The sequence below is a fragment of the Natrix helvetica genome (genome assembly GCF_964273705.1).
Source record: "Natrix helvetica genome assembly, chromosome: Z".
In the NCBI taxonomy this organism is placed as follows: domain Eukaryota; kingdom Metazoa; phylum Chordata; class Lepidosauria; order Squamata; family Natricidae; genus Natrix; species Natrix helvetica.
In genome coordinates this window covers 137,102,069-137,125,297 of record NC_138554.1, presented here as the reverse complement: position 1 = coordinate 137,125,297, position 23,229 = coordinate 137,102,069, and the positions used below count along the sequence as shown (strand labels likewise).

Genomic DNA, 23,229 nt, shown 5'->3' with positions numbered 1-23,229 from the left:
ATGCTTAAAGATAAAGCAGGCACAGGTATCTAAAGATGGCTGGTCACAGATGCTGGACCTTTGGCCTAATATCATGCATTGAATGTTTTCATGACATCACTACAGGTAGTCCTTGACCTACAACCACAGTGACCATTCAAAGGTACGACGGCACTGAAAAAAAGTGACTTATGACCTTTTCCCACACTTACGATGTTTGCAGCATCCCCATGGTCGTAAGATCATGACACCTGGCAACTGACTTGTATTTATGACGGTGGCAGTGTCCCGGGGCCATGTGATCCCCTTTTGTGAGCTTTTGTGACAAGCAAAGTCAATGGGGAAGCCAGATTCACTTAACAACTGTGTTACTAACTTAGCAAGTGTAGCGACTCACTTAACAATGGTGGGAAGAATGGCTGTAAAATGGTGCAAAGCTCACTGAACAACTGCCTCGTTTGGCAATGGAAGCGTTGGGCTCAATTGATAGTTGAGGACTACCTGCACTGACCTTCCATTATTAGGGTGAGGAGGCATTTTGCTAATGAAACCTTTAATAAGTTGAAAAGCAAAGCGCTAAAAGAGAAACTCTCCCTTGGGTGATTGTCACTGAATCAGCTCACGTGTTAAGACAGGAGGTGGCCTTCTGCCTTGCAGAGGGACCAGGAGCGGATAGGCTGCCTGTGATTCCACCAGTAGATAATCATCATAATCTGCAAGATATTCAGGAATAAACTGGACGATGTAGAAACAGCTCATCCCAGGAGCAACCAGTCCACCTTCACCTGGAAACTTCCCTGGAAAGGAAGGACTTTTATTAGAAAACTAGCTGGATACCCCTGCTTCACGATGAAACTATGTAATTGGGCAATGCAGGAGAAATCCGGTTCACTCAACCCGCTGGCTCAGTGGTGGTCGATGATTGAAACACATAAGGGAATATCGCTCCCGCCGCATTGAGTCCGGAAGCACTTCCAAAGGTGGAAGGTGTAGACATTTTGATGAGGTTTAGTACTGAAGTTTAGTATTGTAAGGAGCCCCAGACCGCTTCTGAGTGAAGGAGAGGAATGTCTGCCACTTTGAACTGAGGTAACGGAATGTGAGGCAACTGGCAATTGAAACAGAGTTCTTTTCAGGTGGGGAGGGGAAGTAGAACTCCTTAGCATCAGAGTGTATTAATATGAGGCAACTGGCAGTTGGAACAGAGTTATTTTCAGGTGGGGAGGGGGAGTACAATGTTTAACTCCTTAGCATCAGTGTGTTAATATAAGGCAATTGGCAGTTGGAACAGAGTTATTTTCAGGTGGGGAGGGAGAGTAGAACATCTTATTTGTTTGTTTTGTTTTTGTTTTTATTGGACTTATATGCCGCCCTTCTCCCAAAGGACTCAGGGTGGCGGACAACATTAAAAAACACACATCCCAAAAGTTAAAAAGAAGTTATCATCAGAGCATGTTAATTACTGTATAAGAAATACTAATGATCTGACTTCCGGTGGCTCCGTGGTTCTTGAAAGATACTCTCTTAGAGCGCCAGCCCCGAGATTGAGTAACAATGGTCTGTCACCATTAATATAGTGCCCTGTAGATTTTGCAATCATATTAGGATAAAATAATCTTATCTGATTTGATTTAGCTGGATGATTGAAACCAGCCAATTATGGTTTATTTAATAAGCCATGCTTAAAAATGGCTTAAGAGCATATGTGAACCTGGTAGATGTGTAAGGCACACGTTCTCTCCCATGGGGTAAAGGATTTTAGAATTGGCCTTGGAGGAAGTGAGCTGTTAACGAGCAACTGGGAGAAGTGATTACACAGCCCCCCAAAAGAAGAAACCAGTCACATGACCAACCCTACATGATGATCACAATTTATGCTCATAATGTGCAAGCTTCTTTACGGCTGTAACTCAAAGGCTATCTATATTCTATTCCAAGGGTTCCCAACCATTTCTATACCCTGCATCCTAAGAACGCTTCCGATCTATTCTCGCACCCCTTTAAAAAATAAATAATTATGTCAGTGTATGAGAGTTCATGACCTGAAAGACATGGTAACAAGGTCAGCCAATGAATAGGCATAGCAACTAGGTCAGCCAATGGGGATTGTTTGGAAGCTGAAACAGTATTTGCTGTGTGAGCAACAAGGAGACAGCAATGAGCCTGGGGGTGGCTTAGCTCAACTGTTCTGTACTAAAGCTCTGAGTCTGTGCTGAGCTCTAAACTGGTCTGCTGCTCTGAACTAAAATTGAAACTGTTCTCTCCTCTGCCTGTGTTTGCTTGTACTCTCTACCATGTTGGAAAAACCTGCTTTAGATATTGTATATTTGCTTCATGTTTATATTATATATAAAGAGAAGTTATTGAATTCTGCTGAATCAGTTACCTGGTGTGCTTTCTGGATGTGATTGCTGCAACAAACTCTGACAAATTATATGCATATAATTATACATATACACTATAATTTTGAAACTTCTAAAACCAAGTTTTCGCACCCTCTGGAATATTGTCTCGCACCCCCAGGTGTGAGGTCAACCTAAGATTCCTTGAATATTTTCCCAACCATTTTGGTCTAGTTGGTTAAGACACCAGACTAAAAAGTGGAAGAGTAGGAGTTCTAGTCCAGCCTTAGGCATGAAAGCCTAATCAGTGATCTTAGGCCAGTCTCTCTCCTCTCGTTCTCCCTCTCTCCTCATCCCAATTCACAGGGTTATTGCCTTGGGAAAGTAAGAGGAATATATGTTGGCTATGTTCATTGCTTTGAGTTATTTGTAACAATAATAATACAAATAAATAAATAGAATATATTCATCAGATCTGACTCTGCTTAGCTATTTTTCAAGAGTAGTCAGGTGCTGCCACCTGCTGTAGCATTCTTTTGAGGCCATTTCCATTCTTTGGAAGCAATCTATGGAAACCAATTTTTGCCAAAACCCATCTGATTAGAAACTGACATCATAGCATCTGGCAACAACTCACCCATCACCACTGAGAAGGCAGCTGTAGCTGGAGGAATAATTCTGATGCTTTGGGATGTGGAGGTCATGTTCTGTAACTCGACCGTCATCTACAAAGAGAGAAAGGTCAGAGCAAGTGAGGCTCCTCCAGTCAGTTTGTAATCTAAGGAGTATCACCAAAGCATAACGACAATATTCAGCATCAAAAAACGGTTGGTTTTTAAGAATTGGGGGATGAAGGGAAGGAAAAAGTAAGTGGGAATGGTTATGTCGAGGGTCTGCAAGCCAAACACAGCCCGTTTTTATCCTTAAAAGTCCCACAAATATTATCCTGCTCAAAATGGTCAGAGCATTTTTGCCACTGTTATTACTGCACACATTTTTCATTGCCTTCAAATTGATAAAGCATTTAGAAAGGGCCCTTGATTGTGAAAAGGTTGACTGTGATATTAGAATCAGAATCAGAATAGAGCTGGAAGGGATCTTGGAGGTTTTCTAGTCCCGTGATGGTGAATCTGTGGCACGCAGAGCCATGTCAGTTGGCATGCGTAGCGTCGCCCGTTCCTCTCCTGGGTTTCTGGCGCGCATGCATGTGCGATGATCACCTGTCCTTTGCGTGTGCGGCAGTGCCGGAAACTGGAAGAGCTGATCTTCTGGTTTCCATTGTGCCCATGTGCGCCGGCCAGCTGATCATCGTACGCTCATATGCACCAGTAACCAAAACACCAGCTGGCTGTTCACACACTCCCTTTTTGGCACTCGATGCTGAAAAGGTTTGCCATCACTGACCTATACCATTTCAGACAAGTGACAATCCAGTCTCTTCTCAAAAACCTCCAGTGACATATTTAGGAGAGAAGAGTTTGATTTATAGGTAGTCCTTGACTTAAGGCCGTAATTGAGCCTGAGAACTGCAGTTATAAATTGTCATAGACATAATGTGACAAACCCGATTTTACAACTTTTCTTGTGCCTGTCTTTAAACAAGAGTCACAGTCTGTCAGGCCTGCAGTCATATTCCTTTCTGGATCTTTGGCCTGCCACATTCTCTCTCATTTTACTATGCTGTTTCATTAGTAGGGAATTGGGAGGAGGAATAGTAAGGAGTAGAATGTGTTGTCAAAATAAAAAATTCCTTTCCAGAAGCCCAAGGTCATCTTTTGTTCTCTACACCTCTGAGCCTGACCGGAACTGGATGGGTGGAACTGCCAGCGTGGCAGTGGAAGATTGAACCATGTGATGGACTTGTGGGTGCGGGGGCAAGTTCGTGAACTTTCAACTGGGTGGGAACCCTCGGGAAGCTTTCAGATTCGGGTTCCCACAGATGTTCCAACATGTCTCTCCTAATAAATTGGAACTTTGAGGAAAACTCTGCCTTGGACTCTGATTTAATTCTGGATGATATTTGGAACACTGACACAGTCATTGTTCATTATGGGGCTTTTGCTGGAAACCAGAAATAAATGGACAGTCCCAGTAAAAACACAATCATATGACCATAGGGTGCAGCAAATGACCATAAATGCCATCAGATGACCAGGCCGGGGTGGGGGTGGGGTGGCTGTCTGAACTTTGGAATCTTAAGCACCTTTCAGGGTCTACCAAGACTTGAACTGATCGCTAAGTGACCAGTTGTAAGTCGAGGACTCCCTGTATTAAATTAAAAGTACCCCTTTATTAAGAAATGAAAGAATGATGCAGCTGAAGAAAAGCAAATTAAGAGGCCATGCAGATGTCAGAAATTCTCCTGACTCGCTCTTACCTCATAAACCTGGCCAACTTCATATTCCGTAAACACCACTGCAGGAGGGTTTGATAGGAAGATTGGTACTGACTGGGAATCTCTGAAATGAAGAAAAAAAAGACAGTCAAGAGAATTATCAGGATTGCTATAGATCAGACACTTGGCAACTGGTTCATATTTATGAAGGTTGCAGGGTCCCAGGGTCTTGTGATCCCCCTTTTGTGAACTTCCTTATTTATTTACTTACTTACTTACTTATTTATTTACTTATTTAGAAAAATTATATTGCTGCTTACTTACATGTGGTGATTCAAAGCAGATTACAAGAATATAAAAAAACCATATTAAAAAAAAGAAAAAGAAAAAAATAATAACTGTTAAATTATTAACAGCTGCAATGATTCAACAGTTGTGGCAAGGTCGTAAAATGTGGCAAGGTTCACTTAAGAACTGTTTGCTTGCAAACAGAAATTTGGGGCTCAATTGTGGGGACCACTTGTAAAGTGAACTTCATTGTATTGAAATCTCTCACAGTGTTTCTCAAGCTTAACAACTTTTAAGATGTGTGGGGCTCCAACTCCTAGGATTTCCCCAGCAGGACATCGTGAAATTGTTGAGGTTCAGAAACACTGCACTCTCAAACATATATTTCAGCCTTAGGTCCATTCAGTTTCTTCCCAACTCTGTGCATCATGCTGCTCCAAAGGTGGCCATGGACTTTTGTTTTAGCCAAAATGAAAGAGATTATCTTTTGGTGAAGGCATAACAGAACATAACAGAATAACAGAGTTGGAAGGGACCTTGAAGGTCTTCTAGTCCAACCCTGACTAGGCAGGAAACCACTTCAGACAAATGGTTGTCCAACATCTTCTTAAAAACTTCCAGTGTTGGAGCATTCACAACTTCTTAATTCTCAGGAAATTGCTCCTTAGTTCTAAGTTGCTTCTCTCCTTGATTAGTTTCCACCCATTGCTTCTTGTTCTATAGCCTCAGGTAATTTGGAGAATAGGCTGAGCCCCCTCTTCTTTGGGGCAGCCCCTGAGATATTGGAACACTGCTATCACATCTCCTCTGGTCCTTTTTTTCTCTAGACTGGCCACTTTTTGCTTACCTAAACTACCTTGGGCCCTCCTGAAACAGAAGGCAGTGACCCCAATATTTCTGTGGCATCCTGGCTAAAGAATATTGTGATTCTGACCTTTTGGGGGGATCTTTTTTTGAATGAGCCCTGAAAAGCTAGGTGACGCCCCCACGTTCCGCATCTTGGATCGATTCATTTTCTCAAAGCAGAAGATGTGCCAACTGGCAATGCTCCCTCAGTTGTGCTTTACAAGTTTATATCAGTTGGTCTTTGAAGGCAGGGTGTGCCTACCTTGCTATCAAAAGCAACAACTTTGTGTCAAATTTCCTCTTCCCTTTTTTTGCAATAGGCAGGCTGTATTCCCTGAGCAAAGTAAAGATTTTTGCATTCAGATATAAAATGTCTAGGAATGTTTGGGAGAGGGAGAAGCACATAAATGTTAAATATCACTGCTGCAGCTAGGAAGGCCAGTTGGGTAAGTATTTTATAAAGAGCTACCTTTCCGTCACAAACTTTCTTCTTCCTCCTATCATCTGCTCCACCTTCTTTTGAGGCAGAATCAAAGACTTGCCTCCATGGAGTGAATTAGGTGGGAAAAAGCGAGGATTTTTCAGGAAATTGTGGCGCTCTTTCAGTCTCTGAAGATACAGGCGGTCTTTATGCCGGTCAGCTCTGGACATTTCATCCATCCAGAGGGGTTTGCCCAAGGCTTTAACTTTCTTCTATCAGAGATGAAACGAGAAGCATGCTTTCACATAGACTTTTATATAAGATTCACCCTCTATCCCTAAAAACTGATCCCACAAGCTTTAAGATTTTCAAAATCTTAGAACTAAAATAGCCACTGAATTTAGCTTAGGGAAAGAATCTTATTTAAAACCTCCCAACAGAGAGCTTGTCCAGCCCCACTTTTCTGCATTTGAAACAGGCACTTATATTTCCTTTTAGTTATTCCCAAGACACCTAAGCAGTATTTGTCAACTCAGAGGACAATATGGCCTCTGTTTTGTGGGGGAAATGTCCCTACAAATTCTACATCTAGCATTTAAAAAAAAAAAAACAGGAAACAGGCAGTCTGATGAAAGTTATGATCCTGCCTATATTTGCCTGAGGGTGAGAGCCAGGAATCCAGTGGAACATGTCGTTGAGACTGTCAGTGAACAAACATAAATCAATTCATATTGATTAGAGTAAAAACAAGTGGATTTTAATATCAGAAAAATTGGACTCTTCACACATAAAAAGGCTTTTTTTTGAGTCTAGAAAAGCCATTCATTCCTGAAGGAAATGTAAAGATTTTGTTACGCATCAGACTATAAATAGTTGTTCTATTTTAAACCCACCCAACCCACAGGATAGGCAAAGATTTATAAACACAATGCTTTCATACAAATAGAAAATTTACAAATAGGAAATTAGGCTGAGTAAGCTGCCATCTCACCTTCCATTCAATTTTATTCTAAATGCACATCTCGCAGGCATATATGTTGAATTTATCAATACTGCATTTTAGATTTTAGAACTGAGTGACCCTGTCAGAACTGAAGAAGTTTTTTGGATGAGAAGCGAAACTTCTTTAAAAAAAAAACAACAACAACCAGAAAGTCCGCTTGCCTCTTGAGAAAGCACCTTTGGGACCTCAATAGACATCTCAAATCTGAGAAAGATTAACCTGATCACATCATGACACAAGGCTGACCTGTGGGGACAGATCAGAAAACAATGTAAAAGCGATAGTAAAATAAAACCACACTGTACCTTATAGAGCAATGCCACAGATCCGTCTGAAATATTAGCATCTGAAGACTCCAGAGTTAAACTGGACAAAGACACATCTGGAAGACTTGCCCATAGCTTTTTGATGCGTGAATTTTCCTTTAATTGGAGAGCTTCTGAGTCAGGAGGAACGTGGTGTTTACAATCAGTTTCTTTCAAATAGCCCGGTTCTGAGACATCTGCATTTAAAGAAAAGTTAAGTTCAGAAACCTAGAAACAGAACGGTCATCATTCGTACAAATATTTTTTTAAAAATAATAATCTCGTTGTGGCCCACCAGCAGAGCTGGCAGCAGACTCAGAAAGTGAGGAGGTTGGAGAGGAACATGGGCAATCCTGGAGGCTGGGGAAGGCTCGGATGAGGGCTCTGCATCGGAGACAGAGAGGGGTTCAAGGCCATCAGGCAGTTCTCAGCTGCCTTCAGAGCTAGGCAGCAGTGAAGCAGAGAAACAGCTGGAGTCTGTTTCCAGTGTGTGCATGAGGAGAGCTGCCAGAAGAAAATAACAGCTCAGAAATCAGGGTCAACTTGGGAGTAAAGTCACAGATGGACGGTGAATGGCCCCTCCCATAGGAAATAAAAGAAGAGCGAAAGGGGAGTGGGCTTTTGCAGGAAATAATTCATTCATTCATTCATTCATTTCAGGAGTGTGAAGATCTGTCCGTGAATCTCAGTGACTCTGTGCCCAGTCTTTCTTTGCACAATACTGCATTTGGAAAATATTTACATGGCAGATAAGGTCTGTGGTCATAAATTCACCTTTGAAAGGCTGTTTAGCCAGGCCTTTGCTGAATGTGAACGAGAGGAGTCCACATTCAATTAATAAAAGGGGTTTTATCGGGACAAGGGCTCTGCTTCATGCTTTTTGGGGAAACCTAGGTCAGAACACTCATATACTTTCAGGTATGACTATACATTGCATCCTGGGGAAAATCACATTCGTCTTTCTAGTTACCTTTAGGAGCGTGGGTTACGAGTACCGGATCTGTGATGTAATCTTCAGGACAGATTAAATGGTGTTTTTTAAGAAGGGCGCCATCCACACACCATCTGAATGTAGACTTCACTAGGCAAATGCACATTTAAGAGAGATAGGTTTTTAAAAATAAACAGTTCCCATTATTTCTTATACAGGGGAATAGAACATTTTGGAAGGGAAACTGAGGCCAGGACAGCTGATCTTTGACTTACAAGCACAATTGGGACCAGAATTTCTGTTCCTGAATAAGACAGATGTTACATAAAAATTGTGCCCTATTTTTCAATCTATTTTTTGCCATGAATCACTGTAGTTGTTAAACGAATTGTGTGGTCGCTAAGCGAATATGAGTACTGCCATTGATTTTGTCACAAGCCAGCTGGGACGGTCGCAAAGGATGATCACATGACCCAGAGATGCTGCAAAAATTGTAAACAAATGCTGGTTGCCAAGAGCCCAAATTTCGATCATCTGACCCTGGGGATGCTGCAACAGTCGTCATGTTCTTTAGTATCGTTCTAACTTTCAACGGTCGCTAAACAAACAGTTATAAGTCAAGGAGTACTCATAATCAATGGGCACCCCCCCCCCCCCAAAAAAAAAAGAATAGCTTTGGAGGCAGTTATTTTTCACAGGAATTATCCTGGGCTGAAAAATGGAAGCATAGAAATAAAAAGACTTTCCTTTTGTCTCTTCATCGTGATTTTAATTTTTCTAATTTTTCAGTAAACCAACCAAATAGGATTTGTGTGCACTTGAAATGTGGATTTAAAGACGGCTGGGTTGACAAAATCAGAAATAAGGAGGTGATAAGCCACCTGGGTAAGACAAGGGAAATCAAGGCAAGTGAGGTCCAGGCAGAAGAAGAACATCATGGCTTCAAAATCTAAATGTTTGATTTGGATAAAATTCAGCAGCACTTTTTCGTGCAGCTGTTGATAAAAATAGGCCTGCTTAGATGATCGCCAACATTCGATGACGGATTCGGCACAAGAAGAAATGCCTTGCCATCAATCCTTCCCATACCAAAAAAGTCAAATCAAATCCTTACCAATTTCTAGCAAACCAAAGGACATTTTTCTTTGGTATGGGTTATATCAGAATAGAAGTAATCCTCAACTTACAACCGTTTGTTTAGTGACTATTTAAAGTTACAATAGCACTAAAAAAAGTGAACATTTTTCACACTTACAATCTTTGCAGCATTCCTTGCAGTTACATGATCAAAATTCTAATGTTTGGCAACTGGCATGTATTTATGACGGCTACAGTGTCCCTGGAGTCATGATCCCATTTTGTGACCTTCTGAGAAGTCAATTGGGAAGTCAGATTCACTTAACAACCATGTGACTAATTTAACAACTGCAGCGATTCAACTGTGGCAAGAAAGGTTGTAAAATGGGGTAAAACCCACTTAACAACTGTCTCGCTTAGCCACAGAAATGTTGTTGGATGAAATTGTGATCAAAGGTCGAGGATGACCTGTAAAAGGGAACATCGGAAATGCTTGTTCCTTCACCTGATGGCATCGCAGCTCGGCGGTAGGCTTCCGGAACTTCTAGCTGATACAAGCTCAAGAGCCTTTCCTCTTCTGCGGTGGCCCGGGCCCTTGCTTGGATGATGTGCTTTTCCAACATTTGTGCCTCCCTTTGTCGGTGATTATACTCTTCACGGAGCTATTATTGTCATGGTTAACATTTAAATATAGATTCAATTTATTTGACATCGAAGTAGAAATCTTTTGCATCCATGCCCCTTCCCCCTCCCATTCGCTCCTCTTTCCCGCCCTGTCTACGATCCTGGCACTTTGCCCCCAATCTATCAGGCGCTTCCCCATTGGTCCACTGGAGGGCGATCGTCATGGCTGGCTTTCCAGTGGAAGCTGCGAAGGAACTGATGCAGTGGTGGGTTCCTACTGGTTTGGACCAGTTCAGCTGAACCGGTAGTAGCTTGGCAGCCTGGGTTGCTGGACCCGGCAGCAATCCAGGTCTGTCACACCCCCAAACTGGTTCTCCTTGTTTTTTGCTTCCGCGCATGCGCAGAGCAATTTTAGTTGTACTGCGCATGCATGCACAGCACGCATCAAGCGCTCACAGTACACAGCAAGCATGTGCATGGCACACCCCTGAGCAAATTGGCAGTAGTCTGTGTTGGAACCCACCACAGAACTAACATCACAAACAACTCTAGGACGCAGCACTCGCTCTCCTTAATGGCCCAGGCGCTCCCTTCCCCCTCCCATGACATCACAAACAATTACCGCTCTAGGACACCGCACTTGCTCTCCTGAACGGCCCAGGCCCTCCAGAGTTATGCTGGAACACACATAGGCAGACAGATAGACACACATACATACACACACACACCAGAGGTCTCTCCCCCCCCCCCCCCGCTCAGTATTTGTTTCCAGAGGGTAAATCATCTGTGTACCAAGCTCAGTTGAAATTGATCAAGGCACTCCAGAGTTATGCTGGGACATACATACACACTTACATATATATGTATATATATATTAATTGCTATCCATTTTGAATACATAGCGGAAAGAGGAAACTTAAGAATTCACCAGATTGATATTACATAGAACAAAACTGTGATCAGCTAACTATCGTCCAGTCTCCAACCTCCCCTTCTTGGCGAAGGTTGTTGAGAATGTGGTGGCGCAGCAGTTCCCACGACACCTAGACGAATCCGACTATCTAGACCCACGCCAGTCCGGCTTCCGACCCGGGCACAGCACTGAGACAGCCTTGGTCGCGTTGGTTGATGATCTCTGGAGGGCCAGAGATAGGGGTTGCTCCTCTATCCTGGTCCTATTAGACCTCTCGGCGGCTTTTGATACCATCGACCATGGTATCCTATTGCGCCGGTTGGAGGGGATGGGAGTCGGAGGCACCGTTTTGCGGTGGTTCGGCTCCTACCTCTCCGACCGGAAGCAATGTGTGTTGACAGGGGGGCAGAGGTCGTCCCTGAGGCCACTCACTTGTGGGGTGCCGCAGGGGTCGGTCCTCTCGCCTCTCCTGTTCAACGCATATGTGAAGCCGCTGGGTGAGATCATCCGTGGTTTTGGGGTTGAGTACCATCTCTACGCTGATGATACTCAGCTGTATATTTCAACCCCAAACCACCCCAACGAGGCTGTCGAAGTGATGTCCCGGTGTTTGGAAGCCGTCGGGGTCTGGATGGGGGACAACAGACTCAAACTCAACCCCTCCAAGACCGAGTGGCTGTGGTTACCGGCACCTCGGTTCAGCCAGCTGACCCCATCGCTGGCCATAGGGGGCGAACAACTGTCCCCTGTGGAGCGGGCGCGCAATTTGGGCGTCCTCCTTGATGCCCGGCTGTCAATGGAGGACCATGTGGCAGCCGTGGCAAGGGGGGCGTTCCACCAGGTTCGCCTGGTGCGCCAATTGCGCCCCCTACTGGACCGGAGTGCCCTGCGCACGGTCACTCATGCGCTGGTGACGTCTCGCCTGGACTACTGCAATGCCCTCTACATGGGGCTTCCCTTGGGACGCATCCGGAGACTGCAGCTAGTTCAGAACGCAGCCGCGCGGGTTATTATGGGAAGTACACGTTACTCCCACGTAACACCTCTCCTGCGCGAGCTGCACTGGCTACCTGTGGCCTTTCGGGTGCGTTTCAAGGTATTGATCACCATCTTTAAAGCGCTCCATGGCAGAGGACCTAGTTATCTGCAGGATCGCATCCTTCCACATACGTCCCTGCGACCTATCCGCTCACACAGGGAGGGGCTCCTCCTGGTGCCGTCTGCTAGGCAATGCCAGCGGGCGACACCTAGGAGTAGATCCTTCTCTGTGATGGGCCCAACCCTCTGGAATGACCTCCCCCCAGACATTCGAACTACCACCGACCTCCGTTCCTTCCGGCAAAAGTTAAAGACTCACCTGTTTCAATCAGCTGGCCTGGCACTTTCTTAGTTTTACCTCCCAGGGATTTATTTTATTTTAGGGTTTGGGGTTTTAATTGTGATGTTTTTAGGATTAGAATTATTTATTTCTTAGTACAGCCTATCTCCCCTCCAAATGTATCTTAAATGTAGCTTAAATGTATTTAATTTTATGACTGGTTTTATTGTATTGACTGTACACCGCCCCGAGTCCCTTTTTGGGAGAGGGGCGCTCTAAAAATCTAAGAAATAAATAAAATAAATAAATAAAGGGTTGTCAAACTGGCAGCCTGCTGGCAGGGCATGTCATGCACAGGCCACACCACCCCAGCTCCGCGAAGGGGACAAATGTCACAAAACATCACGTTACAGCAACATGACGCCACAAGTTTGACACCCATAATCTAGATGTTCTGCTTCAGATATCACAAAGTCTTCTCCCAGAAGTTAACCAGGAAAACAGGTCGCGAAGAGGATGATCTGACCCTAATTTATTCCTTTACATTTATTTTAATTTTGTAACATAATTAATAAACATATGTTTATGTTTATTAATGTTATGCTTGTGTGTGTTTATCTCTCTTTGGATATATTGGCAGATAGGACAGCACTCCACAATGTTAACGTCATTGCCCAGAGGATCATGGGTTGCCCTCTCCCCTCTCTGGAGGAGCTTTATAGCTCCCGCTGACTTAAGAAAGTGCAAAACATCCTTAAAGATCCATCTCATCCTAGGCACCTTTTTTTTTTGAACTATTACCATCTGGCAGCCGGTACAGGACAATAAAAACAAGGACAAACAGGCTGAAAAACAGCGTCTATCCCAGGACAGTAACTATATTGAACTCTACAGTATAGTGCAATACTAATGCAATATCAGGCTTTCAATTCAATCATATAGAATGTGAAGGAAGATGGCATTAAATTTCATTGTATGAGGTGCAATGACGATAAAGTAAACTAAAATATGTCTGTCAATTTGCTTCTCCATCTATCTCCTACTGTTCCAAAATGATTCAGTTCTGAATGGTGATTAAGCAGAACATTCTGCAAACTTAAATCGCCTAATTCTTATGTTTTCCTGAGCAGAGCTAAATTGAAAGTTTACCTTTCGCAATTCTTCCACAAAGTATTCGTGATGGGGATTTTTTCCTCCACGGGATTTGATCATATTATCCACCATGTCTGTTGCTATCACTTCTGAAGTATATAAGCTCTTAAAGACTTTGGTTAGCACATGGGAAATGTCCTGAGTGGGGGATAGGAGGAGAAATAATTAAAAACAGAGGTAGAAATATTTGATTTGGTGATCCTACAATAAGAGTGACAGCAGATTTCATGTCAATAAATAGAGTTAAATAACTTCTTGAAAAGTTGCAATCGATAGGAAGGCAATGGAGAATGGAGAATTACAAAGGCTAAACATGAATCCCAATACAGAAGGCTGTGTAACTATTTTATATTGTTGTTTGTCTTTGTCTTGTTTTTTCTTTCTTTTTGTATGTTGTGTTTCTGTTTTTAAAGATAAAAATGTTTAATAAAAATATTTTAAAAACATGACTTCTTGAAAACTGGCATAAAGCCACCTTCATATTGAAAGTTACAATGCATACATGTTAGCGTTAAAAATCTTCAGTATGCATTCTAATTAATTAAAGTGACATACTGATAGTTTTCAACTTACAACCGCAGTTGAACCCAAAATTTCTGTTGCTAAGTGAAGCATTTATTAAATGAATTTTGTCCCATTTTAGGACCTTTCTTGCCACAGTTGTTAAGTGAATCACTGCAGTTGTTTAATTAGTAACAAGATTGTTAAGTGAATCTAGCTTTTCATGTCTTTGCTTCTTAGAAGATCACAAAAGGTGACTCCAGAACTATCATAATTATGAATCAGTTGCCAAGCATTTTAATTTTGATCATGTGACCATGGGAATGCTTTAACGGTTGTTAAGTGTGAAAAACAGTCATAAGTCACTTTTTTCAATGCTACTGTAACTTTGAACAGTCACTGAATGAACTGTTGTAAATCGAGGACTAAGTTTAGCAACTGAATTTCTTGCTATTATGTCTAACTAATTACAGATTACAGTGACAGAAAATAAATTGCTTTTTAAATTAATAAGGCTTTTTAAAAATCCAGTCCAAACTACACATAGTTGCTTTTATTCATTCTGATGATACAATTAGTGGCCGTAAGGGAATCTTACGACAGTTGCATGTCATGACGGCTATAAAATTGTTCGCATGACCAACCTTTTTACAACCTTTTTTGTCGCAGTCATTAAGCAACCAAGGCAGTCTTAAAAAGAACAACTAATCATTACGTTATGAATGAATGCTGGAGGTGTATTGTAATGGAGGTAAGAGAGCAAGTAAAGCATTATGGTATGAACCATTAAAAAAAGGTGGGCCAGGTCTTCCAAATATTAGAAATTATTGGATAGCTAATCAATTAAAGGTGGTCCCAGATATTATAGCAGTAACTAGAGATTTAATATGGAGGGATATAAAGTTGAAAGAGTTAAGGAAAATAGGTGATCCTATCGAAATATATTGATTTAAAAAGAATATTTAAAAAATTATTAAGAGGATACAAAATCCCTTTTTTAAAAAATGGTTGGAATTATGGAATAAATGGAGATACCGGCTAATGCCAGGAATCTCTCCTTTAATACTGGTGGTGGAAATTGAGAAATTCCCTAAGATTGAATTGAAAGAATCGATTAGTAAACTAAAAGAAAATCAGATATATGAATGGGAAGACTGGAAGAACAAGATAAAGAATATAACACAACTAAAAATGTTTTAGCAGATATTAAATTAAATTGGTTGAATTTAATACAATTAGAGAAATGGATAAAAGTGGAGGAAAGATTCAAGGAGAAAGCTAGACAGTTAACAAAATATGAAATGATTATAAAAGAATGTGAGATGAATGAAGAATATATAGGGAAAGGAAGAATAGGGAAAATATATAGAATATTAACTGAATTAGAAGAGCAGGCAAAAGGTTTAAAATTAATTTGGGAATCAGATTTGGAAGAAATAAATGATAATGATTGGAAAAATATTTGGAATAAAAGAATATATAAGAATATGTCAGTTAGAGTTAAGGAAAATGGATATAAGGTGATATGGAGGTGGTACCTAACACCATGTAAATTAAATCAAATAGATGGTAAATATACAAATATTTGTTGGAGGTGCAAGAAAAAGGTTGGAACATATAAACATATGTGGTGGGATTGTGATAGCGCACAAAAAATATGGGACATGGTATTTAGAGAAATTAGAGCCCTGTTCAATGTAAATCTAGAGATATCACCGAGGATTACAATATTGTTGCTGGTGGAAAAATGGGATATAAATGAAACAAAAAAGGAATTGATTGTAAATTTGATAATGGCAGCTAGATTAGTGATGGCTAAATATTGGGGACGGAATTGGGATATTCAAAGAAATGAGTGGTATAATGTAATTTGGAGTTTAGCAACAAATGATAAATTAACAACAAAAATGAAACTTAAAGAAGGGATGATTAAAGTAAATAACTATAATGAAACATGGGAGCATTTTATAAGAGCAGTGTTGGTGGAAGGCAAAGGGAACAAACCTATTTAAGTATATATGTTGTTTTGGAAGGCATAAGGGCACAATTGGAATATATTGTATATCTGAGAAATATAAGGGGGTGCACTGTAATATCTGTTTCTTTCCCTTTTTTTCTTTTGTCTTTCTTTTTTTTTTTTTTGTATTCAGTTGCATATGTAAGGTTTGTATAATTTTGGGTTTAAAAAATTATATTTTTTAAAAAAAATGAAGGTGAATCAACACGTCCCAGGATTATGTTGTAGGGCCTAATCTGGGTCATTTGCTGGGATCAGAGGTCTAATCCTCTGAGCTTTCGGACTTCTCTCTCACCAGAATCTGAAACTTTGTTAGTTCCTCAAACTTCCATATTTTTAACCTTAAACTGTCCACCATGAACCTCATACGTTTCCTAAGAGGTCCATAAGGGGGCATGCATAAAAGCACCAGCGTGCCTACCATCCCTACCCCCATTGGTTCATTCTATGTGTTCGTGGCCATGTAATACTTATTTATATCCATGTATCTGTACCAATCTCATGAGAAAATGTCCATGTCTATACTAATATCTGTTACCTTGTGCATGTTGACAAATAAATAAATAAAAACAAATAAATGGTGAGTGAGTAGTGAATGTGAAACATGGTGAGAGACAAGTTCCCTGAGGATGAGCTCCAGCACAAGTCCAAAATATCAGAGCACTAAAACTCTGCTTCTGTTGACCAAGCCAGATTGGATCCTACAATTATTACATTGTTACAAAACAACAACAACAAATGTACAACATCATACTGGCCTCAAGCCAAGTGCAAGATATTCATATGTAAAATGATAAAGTTACAATGATTTCAATATTTGGGATCTTCTATATTCATGTAGATTGTGTAGGGTTAGGGTCAAGAAACTTTAAATTACAATCAATCAGAACAGAGCTGTAAGGACCTTGGAGGTCTACTAGTCCAACCCCCTCCTCAGGCAGGAAACCCTATACCCTAACTAGCCTTAACTAGGCCCAGTATAATTTTTAATGGTTGCTAAGCAACCAGTTTTAAGTTGAGGACTTCTCTATGGCCAAAGGTCAACTGAATTGACAGTAAATCTACAAGATACTTCCATAGTACTTTAAGAAACATTGTGCCTGCTGTGTAGATTCCATTTTGAGTAAGAACACCAGCACTAAATCAAAAGAAGTTAATCGTTCTCAATGCAGGTTCCAATATTTTGATTCAATCCTTCATCTCAGCTAATATTTACTTATCTCAACAATTTTCCCCAGTGGGTTAAGTACTGGAAATTTTTTTAAAATGGGACAAATACCAAGCCTTCCTCTTCCTGCAGCAACGTAAGCAATCTCATCTGATCATTCCTAATGTTGTGCTTCATTTTTAAACACAAACACTGACACACATACAGGAAATCCTGATCACCAAGCTTCATTCTCCTGCACTTGGGCCAACTTTTGGTGGATGGTTGTATTTTCGTAAGCTTGCAGGCAGCTCTGGAAACATACTGTTAAAAGATAAGGGAGTTTTTCCAGGAAAAAAAAAATTATTATGGTTGGTCATACAATCAGTTAGATGTTCAGATTGAATTTGGCATTTTTTGTTGTTCATGTGTCCTTGGGATAGACAGATACTGTTTAAGGTATTGTTACAGGGTTAGGGGTTAGGCTTAGCAGTGGTTCCCAACGTGGGACCCAAGCAATTTGATTTTTAAGGGTGGGGGGATTTGAGCTTTGTTTAAACCAAGTTAATGGCCTTTTAGGCTTCCTCTGCATGAGTAGAGTTCACTTTTTGAGTTAAGAATTATATGGGGGGGGGGGAAATCAGGATTTTAAAGATGCTTAGATGGGGCATGGCCAAAAAAGGTTGGGAATCACTGGCTTAGGGTGTTTTGCAATTATTATTATTATTGTTATTATTATTATTATTATTAAATTTAAATAAATGATTTAATAATCATAATGATTAAAATGATTTGTTATTAAATCATTCTTCATTGTGGTTCTTCTCCCTGTGAAATAAAAGCATTTACAACATTTTCTGAATAAAGGGGTTTCTTTAAATCTTCGACGAAAGAACCTGTTGATAAAATCGATGTTTCTTAAATACTTTCTCACCTTTTAAAAAATAATAAATTGGTTTTTTTTAAAAAAAAAAACACACATTTCTCTCCATCGCCCAGATAAACGGACCATGATAGAAATGTGTTAAAATACAATCAAATTATCAATAAAACGGATTAAGAAAGTTCTTCCACTGCCCATTTCCCCCTTGTGCTGCAGGTAAACTGAATAAGCACTCTGCACATGCCCAGGAATCCTGTGCCCCCATAGACCTCGAGATGCCCAAAATACCATCTCGAGGTCTATGGGGGCATCTGGACACAGGAAAGAGACATTGCAGGTGGCACTCTGCCCATGCTCAGATAGGAATCGTTTTGCCACTCCAGACCAGGCGCCGAAGGTGGTGGTGGGGGGAAACGCCCTGGGAATGAGAAGCGTCTGCATTGCAAAGTTACTAAAGCCGGAGGGCGCGGCGGCAGAAGCGGGAGCGGCTCTTCCTTCACCTGAGTCAGCTCTGAGGCGGGCCTGTGCCTGTACATGGAAGGCTCGGGGCTTGGAGAATCCCTGGAGCGCAGCGCGCCCCTTTCCTCGGCCGGCAGCATCTTCGCGCAGCGGCCTTTCCCCGGTTGCTAAGAGCCTGCTTTCTGAGAAGCGAAAACCGGGCCCTTAGCAACAGCGACTTCCGCTCGCTTCCGGAAGTCGCCGCCTCCGAGCTCCGAACTTTTCCAATCTAGCCCGGTTGATCTTGTCCTTTGTCTACCGTTCCCAGAAATCATAGCCAGCGCGCTAGGCCTTGTGGGAAATATAGGCGCATAAATGGTTTTATTTTGCGGATGGGTGGGTGGATAGGAATAGGGATAGGATAGGAATAGGAATACGATAGAATAGGAAAGGAAAGGAAAGGAAAGGAATAGGAATAGGAATAGAATAGGGATAGGATAGGAGTAGGAATAGGATATGGAATAGGAGTAGGAATAGGAATAGGAAAGGAATAGAATGGGGATAGGACAGGAAAGGAATAGGGATAGGATAGGAGTAGGAATGGAATGGGATAGGGATAGAATAGGATAGGATAGGATTCTTTTGGTATGATGATGATAATAATAATAATAATAATAATAATAATAATAATAATAATAATAATAATAATAATAATAATAATAATAATAATCTTTTATTTCTAGACCGCACCCTTTCCTTGGCAGGACTCGGGGCGGTGATTGGACACTCAAGGAATTTGTCTCCAGTTCATATGCTCTCAATGGACATGCAAACAACAAAGTGATAGCTCATATATCATAGATATATGTTATCTATGATATGTGACCTATATATCTATGATATCTACAAAAGAAGGAGGTAGGGAGGAAGGATAGAGATTTCGTTATCAAAATGGATGAAACTATACAAGCTGTTGTATCCTAATGAGTTGTATCTGATCTAGAGTATGCCCCTTCTGGGCTTTTGTCGAGCCAAACCATGACTGGTTTCCACCATCATGGCTTCACCATCAATCCAGAGAGGCTTGATTCATAAATAATACAAAGCCATAAACCTTAAAATATGTAAGGACTTGATTCACGCACCACATAGGCAAAATCAAACAAATTGCATTTTTACTTGACTGCAATCCGTGAACCCATACGTTCGCCCCCTATCTCTTATGGGTAAAATAAAAACACACAGATAACATTTCATTATAATTAGATGCAGTTAAATTATCATTTGCTCATATTTGTCAATTTAAGGGATTAATTTTAGATTAAGAAGCACAACAGCTTTTTAAAGGATAGTTAATGCTAATCATATCCATTAAAATCAGCCTACATTCCATGTCTGTTTCAATAACCATCTATTCCATTTGTTTTTAACGGAAGTTAATTAAAGATACATGGATGCAAAGGCATAAATGTCCAAACTTACTACAATACATTTAAAATTTCTTTACTGGAATTCCTTTCTGCATTTGTTAAGTGAATCACTGCAGTTCTTAAACTAGTAACATGGTTGTTAAATGAGTCTGACATGCCTATTGATTTTGCTTGTCAGAAAGTCACAAAAGAGGATCAAATAACCCCCGGACACTGCAACTGTCATAAATATGAACCAATTATCAAGAATCCTAATGTAAATCATGTGATCTTGGTCCTAAGTGTGGAAAATGATCATAAATCACTTTTTTAGGGCCATTGTAACTTTGAATGGTCACTGAAAGTTGTAAGTCAAGGACTACCCAAATCAGTGTCCCTAGACTTATCATAATTCTTCAACTTGGTTAGTAACTATATAGTATACATAAAATTATTCATCCACCTCATTGGCCACAAACCGAGTTTTATGGGAGCTGCTCCTGAAATAACATTTATAGAATAGAATAACAGACTTGGAAGGGACCTTGGAGGTCTTCTAGTCCAACCCCCTGCTTAAGCAGGAAACCCTATACCACTTCAAACAAATGGTTGTCCAATCTGTTCTTCAAAACCTCCAGTGTTGGGGCATTAACAACCTCTGGAGGCAAGCTGTTCCACTGATTAATTGTTCTGTCAGGAAGTTTCTCCTTAGTTCTAAGTTGCTTCCCTCCTGGATTAGTTTCCATCTCTTGCTTCTTCAAAGCACCCTCAGGTGCTTTGGACAATAGCTTGAGCCCCTTTCTTCTTTGTGGCAGCTCCCAAGATATTGGAACATTGCTATCATATCACTCCCATCCTTCTTTTTATTAAAAAGGAGACACGATAGCAGCATTCCAGCATTTGACAGGCTGCCACAAAGAAGAGGGGTGTCAACTTATTTTCTAAAGCACCATAAAGCAGGATTCCTGCATGAGCAAGGGGTTGGACTAGAAGACCTCCAAGATCCCTTGCAGCTCCATTTGATTAAGTTCTCAGTTCTCTTAACTATCTCAGACTCCTTTATGGTATATAGAGAACTACCTCTAATTCTTTCCAACCCATCCTGCATTCATGTCACCACAAGTTCTTCTTTTCCTTAAACTAGTCATACCCAATTCCAGCAACTGTTCTTTGTATATTTTATCCTTCAGTCCCCTAATCCTCTTTGTTGCTCTTCTCTGCACTCTTTCTAGAGTCTCCACAGCTTTTTTACATTGTGCAACCAAAACTGGATGCCGTTTTCCAAGTGTGGCCTTACCAAGGCCTTATAAAGTGGTATTAACCCTTCACGTGGTCTTGATTCTATCCCTCTATTAATGCAATGGTGCCTCCAGCTTCATCATTAATTGGTTCAAGAGGTGGATGAGTACCAAAAATGCTGAATACTTTCCTTTAAGGCAGTGGTTCCCAATGCCGCGAACCCTTTAATACAGTTCCTCATGTTGTGGTGACCCCCAACCATAAGATTATTTTATGTTTTCCTTATTTTTTTGGAAAATATGTGTTTTCCAATGGTCTTAGGCGACCCCTGTGAAAGGGTCGTTTGACCCCAAAAGGGGTCCTGACCCACTGGTTGAGAACCACTGTTCTAGGGTGTCTTGGCCATTCATAACGCTGTAGAAATCCGGTCAGAAGCCTCAAAGCAAACATTGCCAACCTTTTTGCCCAATAGCAAAGCATTAAAAAAATTGTCAGCAAGTTGCTGGTCCTACACACCAGCTTCGTTAACGCACTCCCCCCCCAACCCCACTCACCCCTCGGCGCCCAACCCCATACACAAAAAGACACTCTGTTTGTTACTTCAGAGAAGTACGTTTAAAATAACTAAAATTTTCCTTTTCAAAGCTACTGATACTCATGTTGTGGTAACCCCCAACCATAAAATTGGTGTCTCTGTTTTCCGATGGTCTTAGGCGACCCCTGTGAAAGGGTCATTCGACCCCCAAAGGGGTCCCGACCCACAGGTTGAGAACCACTGCTTTAAGGAATAATGTAGGGAGTCACAAGGCAGCCGACACTGACAGGTTCTAGCTTGTGCATTGAGTTTGGAAGGATGTTAGAATCCACCCCTCTCCTAGAACAATGAAATATTCTAGGAAATATTAAAAAGGCAGAATATTACATTTCCCTGGAATTGGAGAAACATGTTTCTTTTAAAGGCAGGAAGCAGACTCACTCTTAATAGCCCCCACCCTCCTCAATAGCCCACAGCAGATGTCCGCAATTAAGAGGTAAAGAGATAGCTACGCCTATTCATAGGCAAATGCCATCACTCAAGATCCAACAAAGGTAGGATTAGCCCCGCTATTCATCTAGCACAGGGTTGGATTACTGGGGTGTTATTGCCGGTTTGCTGCACACATGTATACAGTTGCCTGTAAATTATTCTGTGCATGTGCAGAACATTTAAAAAGGGCGTAAAACATGCTGGTAATGGCATGGGCCACTGGTGAACCAGTTCGGGAGCATGGCCAGCCTGCCATCCCTACCAGTTCGGCGAACAAGTCTCAGTTTCCACTACCGGTGTGAACCGATAGCAACCCATCTAGCAACAGAATTCACCACATGGCATCTGGGGAGATTACATCACCCAGCAAGATTCAACCAAGCTTGGGACTCAAGACACTACAAAGTTACCCCTGCATGACCCCATGGGAGTCTGACAACCAATCAGAGTACATTTCTTACACAGGAACAGGAAGCTCCAAGGCAGGGTCCAAGAGAGGGTATAAATCTATCTCTCTCTCTCCCACCCATGTGCCTTTTTTTCTTTCGCCCAGGACCTCAAACCATGTGGTCCTGTCCACCATTAAACCATCTTTCCAAACAGCCACCATGTTTCCAGTGTCTTATTCCCACTTGGAACCCAGATGGACATTTCTGCCAACAGTACAAACACACAATGAGTAAGAACTGGGACAAAATTTTCACATCAAAATGCATTGAGTACGAAATCTGATGAGTTTCAAAGCAGTTAAGTACCAAGATGCCATTGTATTCTCGAAGTGACAGTTGGTGGTCACCAATGAGGACACACAGGTAGTCCTCCACCTATGGCTGCAATTGAGTCCAAAATGTATGTTGCTAAATGGGAAATTTGTTAGGTGCATTTTGCTCCGTTTTATGACTTTACTTGCCACATTTATTAAACTTTGGAGAATAGCTTGACTCCCTCTTCTTTGGGACAGCCCCTGTGATATTGGAAGACTGCTATCATGTCTCCCCTAGTCCTTCTTTCTATTAAACTAGACATACCCAGTT

The 23,229-nt window shown here is 41.3% G+C and overlaps 1 protein-coding gene across 1 annotated transcript in view; it reads right to left on the bottom strand.

The window, feature by feature from the left end:
• The window catches only part of DLEC1 (DLEC1 cilia and flagella associated protein), an 84,606-nt gene extending 65,899 nt beyond the window's left edge, over positions 1-18,707 (bottom strand). Inside the window, exons 1-9 of the mRNA XM_081970185.1 lie at positions 18,583-18,707; positions 13,532-13,672; positions 10,033-10,189; positions 8,490-8,600; positions 7,520-7,716; positions 6,260-6,483; positions 4,699-4,780; positions 2,959-3,046; positions 603-776 (exon numbers count right to left, since the gene is read on the bottom strand). Coding sequence (XP_081826311.1) covers positions 603-776; positions 2,959-3,046; positions 4,699-4,780; positions 6,260-6,483; positions 7,520-7,716; positions 8,490-8,600; positions 10,033-10,189; positions 13,532-13,672; positions 18,583-18,681 — 1,273 coding nt within the window. The 5' untranslated portion in view covers positions 18,682-18,707. The remainder of the gene's footprint in view (positions 1-602; positions 777-2,958; positions 3,047-4,698; positions 4,781-6,259; positions 6,484-7,519; positions 7,717-8,489; positions 8,601-10,032; positions 10,190-13,531; positions 13,673-18,582) is intronic.
• Positions 18,708-23,229: the final 4,522 nt, after the last annotated feature.